The 19,090-nt window shown below is 38.4% G+C and overlaps 1 protein-coding gene across 1 annotated transcript in view; it reads left to right on the top strand.

The window, feature by feature from the left end:
- Positions 1-19,090, top strand: part of PAK5 (p21 (RAC1) activated kinase 5) — a 60,613-nt gene that overhangs the window by 17,635 nt on the left and 23,888 nt on the right. The window contains exon 2 of the mRNA XM_015813547.2: positions 12,729-13,514. Coding sequence (XP_015669033.1) covers positions 12,729-13,514 — 786 coding nt within the window. The remainder of the gene's footprint in view (positions 1-12,728; positions 13,515-19,090) is intronic.

Raw genomic sequence — 19,090 nt, 5'->3', positions numbered from 1 at the left:
TTGTTGCCAATGTTCAACTGCATGTAGGTCAATATTTATTATTATCTGTTAAGAACAATGTGAAGTTACAGCTGCTAGTTGTTTAGCTAGTGTTGGCCTTCATATGCATCACATTCCAAAGCCCAGGATGTTATACAATAGTACCTCGGTACTTTACTTCAAAACTTGTCGAATTTGGTGTTAGATGCATTTTGACGCAAAAATGTCCTGGTACTCATCGTTTGTTTGGTACTCAGTGCACTGCAGAAGGAAGTGGGGGACAGCCGTAGAGGGCAGACAGGAAGTCAGTCATGCTGGGCAGGTCACTTGCAAAAGGAAATAGGACAGCTGCAGAGGGTGGACAGGAAGTCAACCATGCTGGGAAGGTCATTAACATAGGAAAAGGAACAGAGAGGAAGTCCTTCCTAGCCAAAACAAAGGAGTAGGTGGTAAGTCACATGGTTTTTAAGTACTCGTCGCACTTCCCAGAACCAATTAAGGACAAGTACTGAGGTACCACTGTGTATCCAAGCAGTAATATGGCCTTTTTCAATTAATAGATGGAAATTTTGTCAATGCACAAGATTTTTTTAATGTCATCCAAGATACTTTCTGATCTTCTCTAATTCTTTGTCTTCTATTCTACTATCCCCTGGTATTGCCACATCAATTATTCACACTTTCTTTTCAAACACAATTATATCTGATATTGTATGAGCCAAGTCTATATTTGGAAATCCCACAATATTTTAACCTGCTCATTTTCAACTATTTTTTTTAAACTATATGTTCCCACCAATTTTTCATTACTGCAACATAATAATTTGTATGGATGTTCCAGTGAATCATTTTGGTGATTGTTTTACGTTGTTGTTCATAATTAGTTTGTGTGATCTTTTTGCACGAGCTGAGTATATGATCTACTGTTTCTTCTGCTTTTTTGCACAAATTACACTTTGAATCATTTGAAGATTTTTCAATTCTGATCTTGATTGCATTACTTTGAATAGTTTGCTTTTCCTCAGCCAAAATCAAACCTTCAGTTTCTTTTTCAATGTTCCAGTTATAACTCACTGCCATGTTTTATCTTTATCCAGGTTCCCCTCCATCTTTTATAGAAATTGACCATGTAATATTCTTCCTTGCAAACATTCTGTCTGTATTTTTATTACATTATTTCAATATTTGCTTTTTGTTTCCTGTAAGTTCCAATTTTTAACTTGTCATCAAGGCTTCTTCTTGACTATTTTTGATATAATCAGCTAATGCACACTTTTCTTCTTTGACAGTTAGTTTGACCTGCAGTAAGCCTCTCCCTCCATATCTGCAGGGCATTTATAAATCTTTCAATATCACTATGGGGATGTAATGTATACTGATATAATTATTATTATGATGGTTTGTCACACAGTCAGCCATGGCATTTGGCATTTTTCTTCATTTACTGGATCCTTCCTAAGGGCCTGAAATAGGCAGATGTTGCTTGATGGTGTTAAAGGAATCTTTCAAACATATAAGCTGTTCCAGGTAAAGCTACCTTTTGCAATTGACTGATGGTGATTTTGTCAATCCCAATAGTGTTCAAGTGGTGCTCTAGATGCTTTCGGATTGCATCCAAGGTACCTATTACTATTGGTACAATCTTTGCTTTCTTTTGCCACAGCCATTCTACTTCTCTTTTTGATCAAAGAGTACACCCAGAAAAATATATTTTTAATAAATTGAAGGTATCTTCTCTCAATACGAAAAAAAGATTCTCTGATTATGTCCTAAGATACTCTGTGTCACATCCAAAAACAAAGCTTTGAATTCCATTGTGCCATTCCATCTGAGAAGGGCTTTTGGTTCGGCAAAATATTGCTACATAATTGGTATTTCCCAGTCAAGTCCAGTTTCTAGATTCTGAATACCCATCCATCAGAGAAGAGAGCTAAAATATTTGAGATTACTTGGGTTTTTTAAAAAAAGTTGAAGTGGCACTGGAGTAGCCTTGCTTGCTTGCCCTAGGTCCCTATCTTTTTTTTCTGACTACTTTTCTCATTCCCCCATACACTCCCCCCCTCCCATTTTGTGCATCTGTTTAGTTTCTCTGCTCTTCACTGCTTTTTCTCTCTAATCCAGTGTTTCTCAACCTTGACAACTTTAAGGCATGTGGACTTCAACTCCCAGAATTCCACAGCCAGCATTGCTGGCTGTGGAATTCTGGGAGTTGAAGTCCACATGCCTTAAAGTTGTCAAGGTTGAGAAACACTGCTCTAATCCATTCAATGTCTTCCGCCTTTGCCATCTCTCACACTTCTTCATGCCCAGACTGCTTGCTTGCCCAGGACTATCCCTCTCATCACCCTAGCTTCCTCTCCAAGATCCAGCTGCCTTCTTCCCTTCCCTCCTTCCCCATTCCAGGATCCAGACTTCCTCCTTTTATTGTGGTTTTAGAATTAGTCTTGCTGAAGGGGATGGACAGCAGTGAGGTTAGGATTCAAGATGTATGACTGCAATAATATTAACATTATCAGACGAGACAGGAGAGGCACGCTGTAGGTCCCGTTTGTTGAACAAATGCCATATGGAGAGAACCAGGAAACACCCCCTCCCTTTTTTTTTAATGGCACCTGCCCTTCAGAACATTATCATCCCTCCCAGAGACCAGATTGGCTCAAACCCTACTGGCCTTTCATAAGGTCTTAAAGATGTGGGTTTGCCATTGGACTTGGGTTCTGAGTGTGTGGTACAGTGGCTGTGCTGGTTGTTGCTGTTGGCTGTTCTGTCTTGGCTGACTGTTGTGTTCTTTTGTTAACATACATGATTTGTACATAATTTTTAATTATTATAATCTGGTCTGAGTCATGTATTTGAGATGGGCATCTATATAAATCAAATAAATAAGATTGCAGCAGTGCACAGGAGAGGGCACACACACACACACACACACACAATCCTAGCATTTTCCCCTAATTTCCCCTGTGGTACCTTTTGTACTGTACCAAACCACTTTTTTGCTGTAGGCAAAAATCTCATAGATTACATAGAGCACGTTGCAAAAAGGAATATGTTAGACTGCACTGGTTAATACAGAGCATTTGCAGTGGGAAATAGTTTAATCCTCTCGGCAAACAATTTCTACGGCCCTTAACACGTAATCGCAAAAATTTCTAATTGCTACAGCAAAAGAAGTCAAACTGAACAAAAGCACCATTTGCTCCTCTTCACAATGTAGTTGAGAAGATTCAGTACTTTACGGAATTTTTCCTGGTCCTCCCATGTTTTTCTAGAAGGTCACCAACCCTTTGGGACAACTTTTCAGAACTTGTAGGAGCCAGCAAAGATTGTTCCCCTTCTTTTAGCTAAGATTAACTTCTCTGGATATGAAAGGGCTTTTTTAAAAAAACAGAATAAAATCTCTGAGTGCAACCTAAAGAAAAGGTACGCAAATTGAATCTGTAGAGAAAATAATTGATTACAGTTCAGCTAATTGGCTCCCTCCCAGTTTATCCTTTCAGTCCCAGGCAAAACCAGTTTCAACAGACGTCCAATTTGGCTGCCTGGTTGGGGAGGGCTGCTGGTTTAATGAGTAAGTTAATGATGCTCTAATTTTGATTTGAATTTTCTGTTTATTTGACTCTCCTTTGGGTGGAAACACAGGTTTAGCTTAAGAAGAGAAACTAGGGCCAGACAGTGTCAGAATCATAATTTTTAAAAGGCATATATAGGGTAATCTCATCTATATGTTTTTATACACTGAGGATTGCTGTCAGCGTAAGCCTCTGGAACTGACATTTGGGGATCTACTTAGAATTTGAAGGAGGGCTACAAGATTTCCAAAACTACTGAATTACAAAATTGTCTTAAGAAGAGCTCACCGCTGACTCAATCTAGGATTATATAACCTCATCACTGCATTCGTTGCACCTCCTCCATTGTCTGCAGTAAAACTGATCTTTCAGTATAAAAAGATAGTTTTGGTCAAACAGACATATTCAAAGCTGGAAGGCAAGTGCAACTAACCGAAATGGGTCTATTTTCCCCTCTCTTCTTGGCCTACCTGTCACCCTACTGCTTCTGAGAAGCAATTTTGAGGGGGGAAACCCACAAATCCTAAAAAGATCAAAAAACCCAAGGGATCACATTCAAAGCAAATGGAACAGAGGCACTACGGCAACCACAGCTTTCATGGAAATGATAAAAGCAATGATGGGCCATTGTAAGGCAAGTGCTTTTGTACGGTATATGCATATGACATCACAACATATACAAATAACCAGAACTTATAGCAAAACCTAGCAGCAAGATACCTAACTTCCTATACACACACACACACACATGCACACACACACACACTCTAATATCACTAGGCAGAAACATATTCACAGAGCACTTGAAAATACAATATTTCATCTTTGCGACACTTTTTTAATGATTACTGTTTTTACTGATGTTTCTGAAAGTCTGTCATAGAAACCATTTGCTTGTCTGCCTGCCTGCCTGCCTGCCTGCCTGCCTGCCTGCCTGCCTGCCTGCCTGCCTGCCTGCCTGTCTATCTATCTATCTATCTATCTATCTATCTATCTATCTATCTATCTATTTATCTATCTATCATGTTGAAACCATGATTATGTACTGGAGATAGATCAGAATTCCAGCCTAAGGTTGAAGCTGTCCATTGCTTTCAATAGGCTGTATAGTTTTAAAATTCCTTCTTACTTGCTTGCAATTAATTTGTGTACCCAGCTGTAAATCTATGGAGATTCTCAATCATTTGGGACACTCAATTGTAACTTGTGCCCATTAGTAACATGGACATTGTATAAAATCAAACAGAAGGATGGATTAAGAACAATGATTTTCATCTGCAGAACAATAATGACTATGTCTGCAATATGTTTTTTTTAATCATAAAGCATCTCATTCGCACACTTTCTATATTAATGGGCGGTGGATTTTTTTTTAAAAAAATATCTGTGAGGATGAATGGTGAGATACTTGTATATACTCAATTTTTTTTTAAAGAATTCTTTCCTCTCATTGATTCCCCCCCCTCATTTCATTAAAATGAGAAATACATTAGTCTGATGTATGGTTTAATCTTAGCTAGACTATTAAAATCTATTCTCATCTATTACTACATAGTATTTAAATAAGCATTTGGAAGTAGACTCCTATTTTAAGAGAAAAAAGCGCATCCTCAAGAAAGGCATAAAATACAGAATTATTTGTTTAATGCGGGGTCTTTCTGGGGCAAAGCAGTTAATTACCTACTTCATTACAGTCTATGGAAATACAGTGGTTTTAGAGGAGAAGCTGTTTTTCATCTCCTCTTTGTTACACGGTGAGACAGCTGTTCCTACGGCAGATCCATTATAGCTTATCACCAGAGGACAGACCAGGAACATGACACCATGAAGTATGCCTCTTGTCACCACCAGCCAGAACAAATGCTGGAACTCCTCAGAAAGGAAAAGATCTGCTTTTGGAGAGAAGTGGACATTAACTCAAAATAGATTGGCTTCATTGATTTTAATGTACGAGGAATTACTACAACACAAAGGCAAGCCATAATTCCCAGCAGTAATATGGATTTCTCCCAGGTGCCCCCTCTTTTGCGTTAATGTATGCAGTGAGCATCAAGGCAGGAAGGATTTGAATGATCAAAGTCATTTCTGGTTTTCCTTTGCACTATGAAAAGGCTACTTTTCAAAGTCACTACTTTAGGAAATACGATTATATTTTTTAGAATCAGTATATTTTTTAGAATCAGTATCCCCTGAGCCTTCATTGGGAAATAATGCTGATATTGTCGGGGGATATGGATATGATTATTATTTATTTGCAGTCCCAGATCAATAAAGTGGCTACGATGAGCTGTCTGCTTCCAAACATAGTGACATTCTTGCCCAGGGGTCTTCAAACTTGGCCCTTTTATGATTTGTGGACTTCAACTCCCAGAATTCCTCAGCCAGCATGCCAGGAATTCTGGGAGTTGAAGTCCACAAGTCATAAAAGGGCCAAGTTTGAAGACGCCTGTTCTTGCCTATGAGGCCAAAGTAAAGACTGCAGCTAACTTTGCTTGTACTGAGGAAACCCTTCATATTTTCTTACAAGGGATGGCTGGACATGCCAGTATCCAACCAATCCAATATCCATGCAAAGAAATTAGAGATTCTATAAAAGTCTCTTGGGAATATGATTTTTTTTAAGAGTCTTATAGCCTTAAGACAATGATTAAGCATTCTGCTAGTAAGGATGAACTTGTAAGAAGAGCAGAAGATGTAGCCTGTGATACTGTATCCTTCCATAATAGATAGCAAATTAGTTGCCTATTAGTACATAGAGGTCTGTAACTGTGTACCTTCTATCGCTACCTGTGCTTTAATAATACATTTTTAAATATCTCAAATGCTACAAAAATTCTGTTTTTGGAATGAGAAGCATTTAATCTTTTGAGTATGCTGTGATAATTGCCAGTACTTTCAGTTTCTAATTACACATTGACTACTTCTTGATGTTTCAGGGAAAGTCGTTCCTAGATTTGGTTTCTTCTTGGAGGAAAAATCTCTTGTAATTTTCATCTGGGCCCTGTATATCTCCATTTTTCTTTATGAATAATAAGCCGAATGTGACTTGCGTATTTTTGGAAATTGCCAATTATCTGCCAAAGTGTTAAAAAGTGGAGGACAAGATTTACTCTGCTCTTACTCTGCCCTTACATAGTGGTCTCTAACAGCTGGCCTGAATGAGTATCAGCAAAAGTCCACCTACCAGAAGGCTTTTACATACCAATTTTGGCTCAGGATGCAAGGAAAGAGCCTGGAGCATTAGGAATGTGAGGAGGTTAAGATACTGGTTTTGTAACACATGAAGAACAATCGTGCCTTAGAGAAAAACTATGGTTTTGTATGCAGAGCTACTTCATGTCACCAAAGGATGATTTTTGCTCAAACAACCAGAGGGGAACTCCCAGCTAAAAAAAGTGAGGCTCTGCCACAGAGGAGAGAGAGAATATTAAAGCAGCACTTGGATTTGAGCCACACATTTGCACTTGGAAGGCAGATGCCTCCTGGGTGCTTCAGGGGCTCATTAAATTATGAAGCACTTCATTGTCAATCATGCTGTACCATGCTGTGGTAAATATGAGTGACCCAGAACAGACCCGTTAAGGCAGTGGTTCTCAACCTTTTTAATGCCGCGACCCCAACCGGTCGTAAGTCGAGGACTAAACCGGTCATAAGTCGAGGACTAAACTGGCCGTAAGTCGAGGACTACCCAACCGGTCGTAAGTTGAGGACTTTCCCTGCCCGGGAGCGCCGCGCATGCGTGGTTCCGCCCCCTGCGCCGGCCGATGCGTAGCTGGCAAGCGGCAGAGATGGAGCAGACCGATCACCAGCTGGCCCAGCCCAAGGGCCATGGCACCCGCCGGAAAAGGGGAAAAAAATGGCGGACAAAAAAAATGGCGGGCAGCCTTGCTTGGCGACCCCCGTGAAATGGTCGATCGACCCCAAATGGGGTCCCGACCCACAGGTTGAGAACCACTGCGTTAAGGGGAGACAAGTACAGAATTAAGCATATTCATATCACTGGATGTCTGTTTCCAAGACAAATGGAAGCATACTTATAACTTTCTCTATTGTTTTAGAGTTTGCTTGCACAAAATAATGACATGGATTCCAAATGGCAGACAGTAATTGGTACAAAAGGTGGAGATGTCAAAGGGTTTTGGCTTTGCTTGTGCTGACTAATTTCATAGTTTGAGCCAAACACTGGGAGATCACCAGCTAAGACCAGGTCTTCCTCATTAGAATCTTCTTTACTGTAGTTTGCTTAACCCAAACTTAGCCAGGTCAGAGGTCAAGTGGAAGGGCATCAAGCCAATAGTTCTGGAGAACAAACTAAATAGCCTTAGAAGATCACCCATTTGCAGTTGGTTTTATTACAAGCAGATGAATTGTATTGCTATAACCTAGAGAAGTAACAAATATGTACCTATATCACTGCGCATATGCAGGTATTAAAGTAATCGGAATTGTCAAGTGCTTTTTCTATTGATGCATAAATGGCCACCCAAACTATTTTAGCTTTTTAGTTATGTTATATTCTTTGACAATAAGTAATGACCTACTGGTGATGCCAATACCTCAGGCATAATCACTATGTGCTATATAAATATGTCAGCCTCCCCACCCCCAGGTAAACCAGACTAGAAAATCAACTCCAGAGGAAGGTTAAAACTATTTTGATTGAGATGGGCTGTATTAACTGAATCTTGCAAGTCTGATTTTACTGTACCTTCTTCCTCTTCTTATAGTTAAGCGAATTAGGGATGTGTCTGCCTGAACATCTTCCAAATACTATTTTGTTGTTCTGAACTTAAAAAATGTTTCATCCCCTTTTGCTTAGGTAATGGTTTCCTGCACATCTCCATCAAGGTCACCTTCTTTACTCTCCACTGTAGATGATGTAGATATTTTCCATGCTATTTTCGTCCATTGCTTTGCTTAATCAGAAGCACATCCATTCTGTTAGGAATGGGCTTCCCTCCTTCGCTTTAAGTATGCCCCAGGGGTTTGTAGCAGATTTCATCTTTAGACTGCAACGGTCGGTCGGGAGAGGAAATTCATTCAGATTGCGTTGTATGCAATGTAGCAAATTCTTGTTTCTTTGAACCAGCATATTTATGCTTGAATAGTCATATTTTTCAAATGCTATGTTTCGGTTCTCCAATCAAATGCAGTTTTTAATGTAAATTACTGAAAAGAGTAATAATGATCTAACAGGGGACGTGGGCATGAAATGCATCTGAAAAAACTGCTGTGATACAATTGTTATGTTACTATACTACATTATACTATGCTATGCTACGCTACGCTACGTTACGTTACGTTATATAGAATACAGAATAACAGAGTTGGAAGGGACCTTGGAGGTCTTCTAGCCAATCCCTGCTTAGATTAAATTAGATTAGGTTAGGTTAGGTTAGGTTAGGTTAGGTTAGGTTAGATTGCTATGCTATATGATGATATGATTTAGATTAGATTAGATTAGATTATGCTGTATAGAAGGACACACATACACACTGAATTGAGAAACTTCTACCCAAGTACGTTACAGTGAATAAAAAAATATGAATTCCCTTAACCATCAGTAAGAAAAGTAAAATGAAGGATTGTTCTAAACCAATACACTATATAGTTTGCATTCTGTTATATGAGATTTTTTTCTGATGGCAAGCTATTGTACATTGGCCTGAGCCACAGCCAAGGCAGAGGATGCCTTGCTGAGCATGCAATGTCAAATCACCAGTTTCATTTTGCCATGCCTAAATTAATTCCTAGTGAGTCTGCATATGATTAAATCTGGAGTATTGTAAGGCCTTAATACTTTTAAACAATGTCATTCTGTATTCACTTACTGAGAACTAAGTTACACAGTTCAGTATTGTCCTACTCCAGTACAAGTGTGAGACCTGAGCCTCAGTGATTGAATGAGTCCTTACATACGTGCAACTGGTTGCAAGCCCCATTAACCGCGAAGGGCTCCTTTTCTGAGCAGGCATTCTCAAATGTTATTAAGATGGGTTGCAAATCAAATCTTGCTGTGTAAACAATACATAGGTTCAATTATGTTTTATTACTACTCTTCTGAATAGCGAAGGGTCCGACTGAACCAACTTCTAATAGGCTCTATAAGACAAGAACAGATATCAAATCTTAAGAGCTTATTGAGGCTCACACTATCTCTGAGAACTGTAATATGCCTCTGCTCTTTTATTTGAGATGTATGCTAGTCATTGCATTGTATTTGTACAAGGACAATTTTCTTAAAAGTCTCCTTCCCAAAGACGTTTAAGACTTCAGAGGTTCTATAATTATTACACGATGACCCTATCTACTAAATTATCTCTATATCCTTGTTCCATTGTTATCTACTCCAAAGCTGCATATTAAGTTCATATTTAGTATTGAAACATAGCGTAACTCATTTTTGTCAGCATTGTTCAACAGTCATCACCATCATCATTATTAATAGTCAAGGGCACGAGAGAGAAACCTTTTAACTAAACAAATAGCCTAAGTTAAGAAAGCAGAAAGTTGATAATGTTATTTGAATTTGTTTGTTCGTTTATGTGTGTATCTGTGTGATTCTTCTATTACTGCCGTCCACTAGGACTCAAAGTCAAGTACAGATATTAATGGGAATATGTGTACATGGAGAGACAGTTCGATGCAGTGGCTAAGACTAGAAACTGGGAAATTGTGAATTCTAGTCCTGCCTAAGGTACAAAGCTGGGTGATTTCAGGTCAATCGTTTTTTCTTAGTCCTAGAAAGAAGGCAGTAGCAAATCATTTTGGGAAATTTTCTGTTGCCCAGAAAATTGTAGGGAGTAGTTGTCCAGGTATTTTCCAGGATTCAAGACTGATTCAAAGGCAACGCCCCTTTCCCAAAGTATACATAACCTATTAGAAGAACAAGATGTTTACCATCTTCTGAGGACCATGGACCTAAGCATTCTTGCTTAGGGAAGCAGGCTGTTCCATAGGAGAGGAGCTGTGGTATAGGAACAGCTCCTCCTAGGTGGGCCCCATGAGCAGATGATTCCTGGCCATCTAGGTTAGATAGGCAGATTCTTTCTGGGAAAGAGATTGATGTTAAGGAGATTATTATCCAAACTATAAATGCAGTGAAACATGTCAAGATTTTGAGACTACTTTTCTGAGTGCCACTTATGAAATAAATCCTATTCAACTCAGTAGTAATTAACTCTGCTATGCCTGGAATTGGATTGCAGGAAAATAAACTATGTGTTGTGCATTAACTATTGCTCATCTTATATCAGGGCAGCTAATCTGCAGTCCGTATGCCCTATTAAACCATCTACATCCCTTTGAAGTCCATGCTCCAAGATCATATTCCTGAAATTCAGTAAAAAAAAATGCTAATTTAACATTTTCTTAAAAAAAAAAAAAGCTGGTTGAATGGTTAAAAATGAAAAATTATACTGCCAAGAAAAAAAAACTTAGAAGGTTGGAAATTCTAGCCACACGATCATTGTTGTGTCACCCCCATTCTTACTGAAAGTCAAGGTAGCCATGAAGTTCAATAGGTTTGCTTGCTCCAAGAATGGTTGACTGGAATCTTGTTTAACTATAAACTGAGTCTCCAAACAGAGTTACACTTTCACATGAACAACTTAATATGGATCATGGATTGATTAACAACAGATCCCACCCTCTCCTTGCATCATATTCCCTCCCTCTCTCTTTTTAGCTAGGTCGGGTTTTATAGATTTATATATATACTAGCTGTACCCGGCCACGCGTTGCTGTGGCTCAGTCTGGTTAAATGGAAAAGAAAGAAAAGAGAAAGCGCACATTTGTAATATGTTTAATTTCACAATGCTTGTTGGAATCGTAAAATCGTAGCGTGTGTTGCTTTTACGTCCAACAAATGGCGCTGTTTTTCAAAAAACATGTTTTACCTGTCACAGGTGTGACATCTATATAATAGTAGGTATATAAAAACACGCACGTATTCGAATGCAACGTTGTGTCAAAATTTCAAAGCAATCGGTGAAGAACTTTCGGAGATTTAAGATTTTGAACAAACGAACATTTACATTTTTATTTATATAGATTACTAGTAATTTATATAATTTTAATTTTTAATATTGTAAAGCCATCCAGAGTTACCATGTGACAACATGGGCACCTACTAAATTTTACAAATAAATAAAATAAATATACTGAATCAGATCGCTGCTCTAATTAGCCAATTAGCTGAGGTCTTGGATAAAAGTCTTATTATCGGTATTTTGGGTCAGATGTGCAGTAACTATGTGGCTCTAATTATTATTAAAGGGTAACTTCCATCCAGGAGTGTTCACAGGGAAAGTCAAGAACATCAGTATGGTGGACACGACTTGCAATCAAAACCATATCCTTTGAAATGTGGATGTCATGCATCACATAAAAAGGGATGAGGCTTTCATTCTCTTGTCACACCTGCTATTTTGATACTGTTGAACTCCTCTGCAGACATCCCTGGTCCCATCATTCCTGACTTTTCTGTTTGCAAGGTGGGCAGAAAGCTGTTGAAATCAAGAATATCTAGAAAATCATGGATTCCTGGTGCCTGCCTTAAATAAATATACTGTATATTTAATCCAAGATAATTTCCTATAGCCGCATACTATCTACACACTGATCATTAAGAAACTAAAATTCTTCTACTTGATGAAGTCAAAAGAAAGTTTTGATCAAAGTCTAAAGAAAGTTTTAATTTAGTTTATGATGGCTGTACAGAGCAGAGAAAGAAATCATATGGCTTTTCTTTCTCTCTCTCTCTGTCTTCTACAAACACACGTGTTATAGTGGTACCTTCCGTGACCTTTTTATGGAAGCATGAAATACTGGTTGTTTAGTTATTCCTTTCCAAAGAACAACTTGCAGAAGTGAATCACAACCTGTTCTATTAAGTAGATAAATTTATCAGCATCCTAGGAAATAATGTTAAATTCTTAGGCTAACATCAAATGGTAATTTTTATAAGAGTATTGTTGAGGATAGAGTTAGCAAGAGTATGCAGTGATGCACCTTGGGGGGGGGGAATGACATTTTGTCCCCAAATTTTCCACCTGATAAAAGTGGACTGTCCCTATGTTCTTTGCAATATTGCTGAAATGACACTGCTGAATGGTTTTATTGCTACGACATTAAATCAAAGGCAGCCTTTAATCAAAAGCTATCTTTTGTTCCCAGACCATCGTTAGAGGAAATAAACCTTGCAAGGATGCTTCAATCAATGGCTTGCTGGAAGAATTTGACAATATCTCCGTGACTCGTTCCAACTCACTTCGGAAGGAGAGTCCTCCCACTTCTCACCTAAGATCCTCCAACCATATAGAAATCCACCAGCAAGAGAATGGCTTTGTCACCTATTCACAGTATTCCAGCGAGTCAGAAACAGGGACTGATTTCTTTGTTGAAAAATACAGAGACAGGTGCCTTCGTGGGGAAGAAGCAGACAGATACTCCCAAGGGAGCTGTGCTGCAAAGCAAAATGGACACGTGGCCAAGCTGAAGCCAAGTGAGATGTATTTTTCTGAAGCCAAGCCTCTGAAGTCTGACATCTCTAGATTCTTACCAGATTATCGCCCTCCCTTGGAAACAAAAAGTAAACTGAATGAGTATGGTGGCCTGAAACTGGAATATCGGAGGGTACCTAGTCACTCTTCTCTGGATTATAAAGAGCCTTTTCATTATGCTCTCTCTAGAACTTCTCTTCACAGTCAATACTCCAGAGAAGGACTAGAGTACAGTGACAGCGAGTGGTCCAAGGATGATTACGACAAAAGACCAAAATCATCCTATGTGAACCAGGCAAGTCCTCAACCAACCATGAGGCAAAGGTCAAGATCAGGGTCTGGCCTTCAAGAGCCAATCATGCCCTATGGAGCAAGTGCTTTTAAGTCCAATCAGCAAGGGTATTCATATAGTTCCTACACCTACCCTCGATTGTCGGAAACAACAGCAGGCATTCCAAAGGTAAATTTGTATAGGTCCACATTTTTAACCTTACTATCATTTCACAATTTAAACACTCTGTTTCCCTTTAGTAATGTCTCAATGCCTCAGTTCTAAAGAAGGGTTTATGCTCCAGAAAAATTGACATGAATTAGCATGAAGGTTTTCTCATTTTAAATCTTTTGTCATTGTGATATAATGAACATCTTGAATGCAGTATTTCGGCTTCTTCTAAATATGGGATAGAAGTCAAATAAGATTAATATTAGCACTAAGTAGATAAATCTAGATGAAGATTGTCTTAAGGTCAATAGAAATGGAAGGAACTAGTCCATTTCTAGGAATTCTCTCATATTTCTTCTTTGTGGGTTAATATTTCATGGGCACCTCAACTGTCCTTGTATTTTGGTATCAATCATACATGTTAATATGTACATGAGGGATAAATGCTTTTTAAGCTACCTTGTTTTCAGATTGCTGCAGGCCTAGTTGTGTATCTTAGTTTATGTTTAGATGAGGTTTAAGATGCAGATAATACATAATATATGTTTCGTAAAGAATTGATATGTTCAACTGGTGACTACTTCTCTTGTTTGCCTCATACTTAATTCATGGAAGCATTTGCCCAAGCAATCATACATAAAATAATTTTCTCTGCAGAAAATAATCTGGATAAAATCAGAAAGAAGGTGAGTAATTTAGGGGAATTATAAATGCAAAACTACCTGATTCCCACAACATCCCTTGTTATAGTAAGCTCCCAACTACCATAGCTAAATAGGCTGAATTGTTTAGTTTAGCTTGTAGAAGCTACATATGGTAAACATCCTGCTTTTTATGAGGCGTTGTTCAACAAAGAAGAAGAGGAAGGCTTCAGGGAACAATCTTTTTCCCAGATAAATCTCATATTGGGATATCATTTTTATAAAGTACCTGCTTCTGAATCAGCCTTGTTTGACAATCTTTGGTTAGGCTTCTACTCGCAGACAAAGATGTATGTAGGTATGAACCATGAATGAAGGTTGAAATGAATTTAAGTTGATGATGATATTTTGTGTGCTGTTAAACAGCAGACAAGTCCTGTACTTCTTCAGCTCATTAGTTAAGGTTTACTTGTCCTACTCATTTTGAATTTCTCCTTCCCAAAAAGATTCAACAATTCTACACCCCTCATCAATAAATCTACCCCTACATTTTCCAATAGATCATCATCATCATCATCATACTGACAGTTTTCTGTTTTGAAACTAATTCTCATAAAATACTAGAACAGGCATAGACAATTTGACAGAATAAATGTTAAACCATGCACAATGAATACTTACTTCCTAGCACAAACATTTGGTTGCTGGTAATGGCTATAGCTGATCATATAATTATCACTGGATCCCTGTAAGCCAGGTAGATAAAACCACGGAAGAAGCTTTTCATGTTATCTCATGTCATTCGAGTTAGTACTATTGAACCCAGTGGAATCTTTCCAGAGCAAGAATTGATTTATCTGATTCAGTCTAGGGCAGGGGTGTCAAACTGCTGGCCCGTGGGCCGGATGCGTCATCTGGAAGCCGCGCCCACCCCATTGCCAGCAATGGCAAAACCGTCCCGATATGTTGTGTGATGTCACGTGACATCATGAGTTTGACATGTCTGATCTAGGGCATTGTGACCTGATACCACTGCCCCAAAAAATAATAAAAGGAACCTCCCTTCAGAGCAAAAATCCATACAGTCTAGAGCCTGTTAACTGTTTTCAAGTCAAAGGCTACATTAACTCTATTGTGCCAGAACTAGACTCCAAAATTAAATACAGTTAAGGCATTTAACCCCCACTCCTTTATGTCTAATAATTCCCCCTTCCACTTCACAAAAAATGTGTTTGGTGGAAACATTTTGGAGGGCTCTGCGGAATTGTTTCTAAAGTATTTGGTCAATCACTACCTACGGCCTGCAGTCCTACATGGCGCAACTATGATACAGTTGCCAACCTGTTCCCAACATGACTACACTGATACCTTCAGAAAATGCATAATAAGAGCACAAAGCTGGCAAATTTACTTTTCTGATTGGAATTGGAGGGAAGTACTTTCTTGTCAAAACTCAACCCATGTATCTGGCTGCCATGGCTAATCTCCTGATAGCACCAGACACATTCACCCTTGAGGCATTTGACTAATTCCTTTTTAAAGCTGTCTAAGCCCACAGCAAGTCCCACATCATCGGGCAGCAAATCCCAGATCTTTGTCATGCCTTGTACAGAGTATTAGTTTTTTTGAGTTGTTTTAAGTCAGGTTCATGTTTCAGTTGAGCCTGCAACGAAGTACAGTATAGAGACATATATATGTTTTATCATAGGCAGTCAGCAGCACGTCAAAAAGAACATGCTCCTTCTTTTCTTTCAAGCCACAGAGGAAGTTGTGTGAACCCACTATGGAGGAATAAAACAGCAGTTAATTTTGTTTAATTGAACAAGTCAGCTCTGAGTGGAGTTGACATCCATTGTCCATTTTTCAGTCCAGGGTAAGGAAATGTAATTTATACTGGTTAAATTTCTGGGTGAGTGCCTTCATTTGTGTCAGGATCTGCCATGGCTCATGTTCCTTTGCGGGTATCTCCCACATCCTATTCCTTTGAGGTCTCTTAATGTGTTGGTTTTCTTGCTGCTTTCCTATCCATATTTTTCCCTACCTATCCAAAAAACCCTGAATTATTCAAGCACCAGGGCCATAGCCACCGCTTAGCAACTAAATAGAGCCAGTCTGTACACCTCTATTCACAAGAACGTGCTACTGAATTCTATGAGACTTACTTTGAGGTCAGCTTATGTAGAATTGCGACTATGCCAAGGACAATAGCAGATGCATTTGAGCTCCTGTTACACCAAGCCTTACAGCTGCTTCTGCAGCAGCATGTTCTGTCTCACTGCTGTGACTTTGATGGATGTCTTGTCAGAATTTAATCTGCTTCATTGACCTGGATTTGAGGAAGTGATTTTTTTTTCACTTTTCGTCTCTTTTCCTTAGGGTGGTTTCATCGATCTCTATTTATATTTTATACTTTGAAAGGTAATATAATTTTATGTGTTTGTCTGATTTCTTTCTCGTCACAATCTCATCACTCTCAATGGGATATCAGTTCAATAAATATAGCGCATGTTATTGACTTTGCAGTGTTACAGATATCTGTGCCTGGACCTTGTTAGGTTGTTTACACTTTTCTCACTGCATACATTACAGGAAATAGCATATGTGTAAAATATATGAACGAGAGTATTTTAACAGCAGCTTTTTATTTTCTCCTGCAGACTTTCATGCAAAATAATTCTGATATTTTTAAACTACATGTCAGATCACTAATGGGCAGAGGGATTGACCTGATCAGTCTATATCATGATCCAAGAGTTAAGACTTTTACAGAGGAAGCAGAAGGAATACAATCCAGACTATTTCCTATATTATAGTTTTCTCAAGCTGCACAACCATTAATTAAAAAAAAAGCTTACTTGAAGAAGATGCAGAACTGCATATAATGCCAGGAGCAAAAAATGTATAAATCATTGCAAAAGAAAAATATCGTAATAGCATCTGAAACTTTAGTTCAAAATCACGTGACACAGCAATCCTGCAGAAGCCACAGCATAAATATAGAACTTCCTTTTGATAAGCTCTCCTTTCCCACTGCAACAAAAGTTGTAGTATCTTGCTGTGTGATATATGTAAGCATAGATTCCATCATATTTGGTCAGGACTATGCAAGGCAGGTTCAGGAATTTATTTTCTTCATTTTGTAGCTTCCAGATTTCCAGGTATGATCACAGTAGTTTGGAAAGTAATGCCTAGGTAATCTATTTTGATGATGCCTCAAACTTGGAGCTTTGTTAAAAAAAAATAACTTATTGTAGTATTTCTCTCCAACCCAGAGCAGAATGATGCAAGCAAACTGACATTCCTTACTTTTCAGTGATGGTGACGAAATATGGGATCAAAAAGGCATCGTAAATAAACGTTTATGCAACCAAGACTTTCTGACATTTGGAAATGTAGAGTTGGAATATTGTTCTGAAGGGGTTTCAGCAGAACAGCCATTGAGATTTCACTGCCACTGGTAGTCAGCTTCATTTCTTCCAGTCCAGATAAAATTCTTGGCCTGTCTTATATTCTCTTTATTATTATTATCCTTCCACAAAATATTCTGAGCTCTTCCTAGGAGGTTGAATTGACATACAATTATCATATGCATCTGTTGTTCACTCCCAATTTATTTATGCCTCAGAAATTCGATGCTCCAAGATATAGTTAGAGGATAATTGATATATTTGTTTTGGAACTAATGAATGAGCGGTCTTTAAAATAAACTGGCCAACACACCCATTGGTTTTAGCCTTCAGTACAGCTTCCAAGAGCCAAGGAAATCCTTTTTCTCCTCAAAACTTCCCAAGAGATAATTAAAAAAGAAGAAGAAGGGCCAGTGAAGGAATCTCCAGAGGTGGTTAAACAGATCTGATTCTTGCTGTGCATCTCTCTTCCTGTGCTGGATAGAACTTGGTTGTTCCCTCACTGTGCAGCAGCCTACGGAGATAAATTGATGCTGCAGCAGGCTTCCCCCGTCGCTCCTCCCTACAGCCTTAGCATAAAATGGTCAAATGAAGTTCCACTGCAGAATTCAATTTCACAGTTCAGTTGGGTCCTTGATTACACTGCCAAATTCAGATTAATGTGCATTTAACTAACATGGATCAGAGGACTTCTGGCTGGCAGCCAGCAGTGAAACTAGTAACTAAACGCTGAATGGAGCTTCTGCTTTGTCCACCCCTGCCCCGTGCTTTACCACTGAAATTGATTGATTAAATAAATTCGCTGCTATAATTATTTGTAATTGTGCTACATCATGAGTCTGTTTCTAAACTCCCACCCACCGTGGAGTTATTATGAGCTCTCTTGCCTCAGCACAGTGCTGAAAATTACTCTTTTCAGAAAAGGCTTATTATTCTTTTTTCCCCTGCTTTCTTTTTTTTTAATCATTCATCTACATAGGTACATATTTGAGAATGTCAAGTATTAGCAGATAAAAAATGAGACAAGACTTTTAAAAAAGGGGGGGCGAAGAGACATAAAGACTGCTGTTTACTGAATTCTGAAAATTCAGAAGCAAATTGGATTAAAAACTGTGTAAATATTGCTCTGATGCTTGCTTTGAAGAGTATGACTCATATTTTTTTCTCTCCCAAGAATGATTCTGATGTAGATTAGAAAGAATCCATTTGGGAACTTTAAAGTTAAATGGATAATCGTTTTAGAAGATCATTTAGGAAATGGCAGCATCTTATTTTATATCTTTCTAAAATAATGCTGCTGTGTAAGAACTGGAGATGGTGAGCTTCTATTTTCTATTCCTATATTGTAATTTTGTTTCCAGATATTCAATCTTATTATCATTGGGGATATATAAATTAATTTCAGAGTTAGTTATCAGTAAAAAGTGTCATTTGTGATCACCTTCACTAATTTATATGGCAATCTACTATATGTTTATCAAGTGATATTAAGGTATTACTAGACTCCTGCGAGTCCCTTGGACTGCAAGGCGTTCAAACCAGTCAG

The sequence above is a fragment of the Protobothrops mucrosquamatus genome, unplaced genomic scaffold (genome assembly GCF_001527695.2).
Source record: "Protobothrops mucrosquamatus isolate PMUCROS unplaced genomic scaffold, P.Mucros_1.0 scaffold166, whole genome shotgun sequence".
Taxonomy (NCBI): Eukaryota; Metazoa; Chordata; class Lepidosauria; order Squamata; family Viperidae; genus Protobothrops; species Protobothrops mucrosquamatus.
The sequence above is the reverse complement of the archived record's forward strand: the minus strand, read 5'-3'. Positions and strand labels throughout refer to the sequence as shown.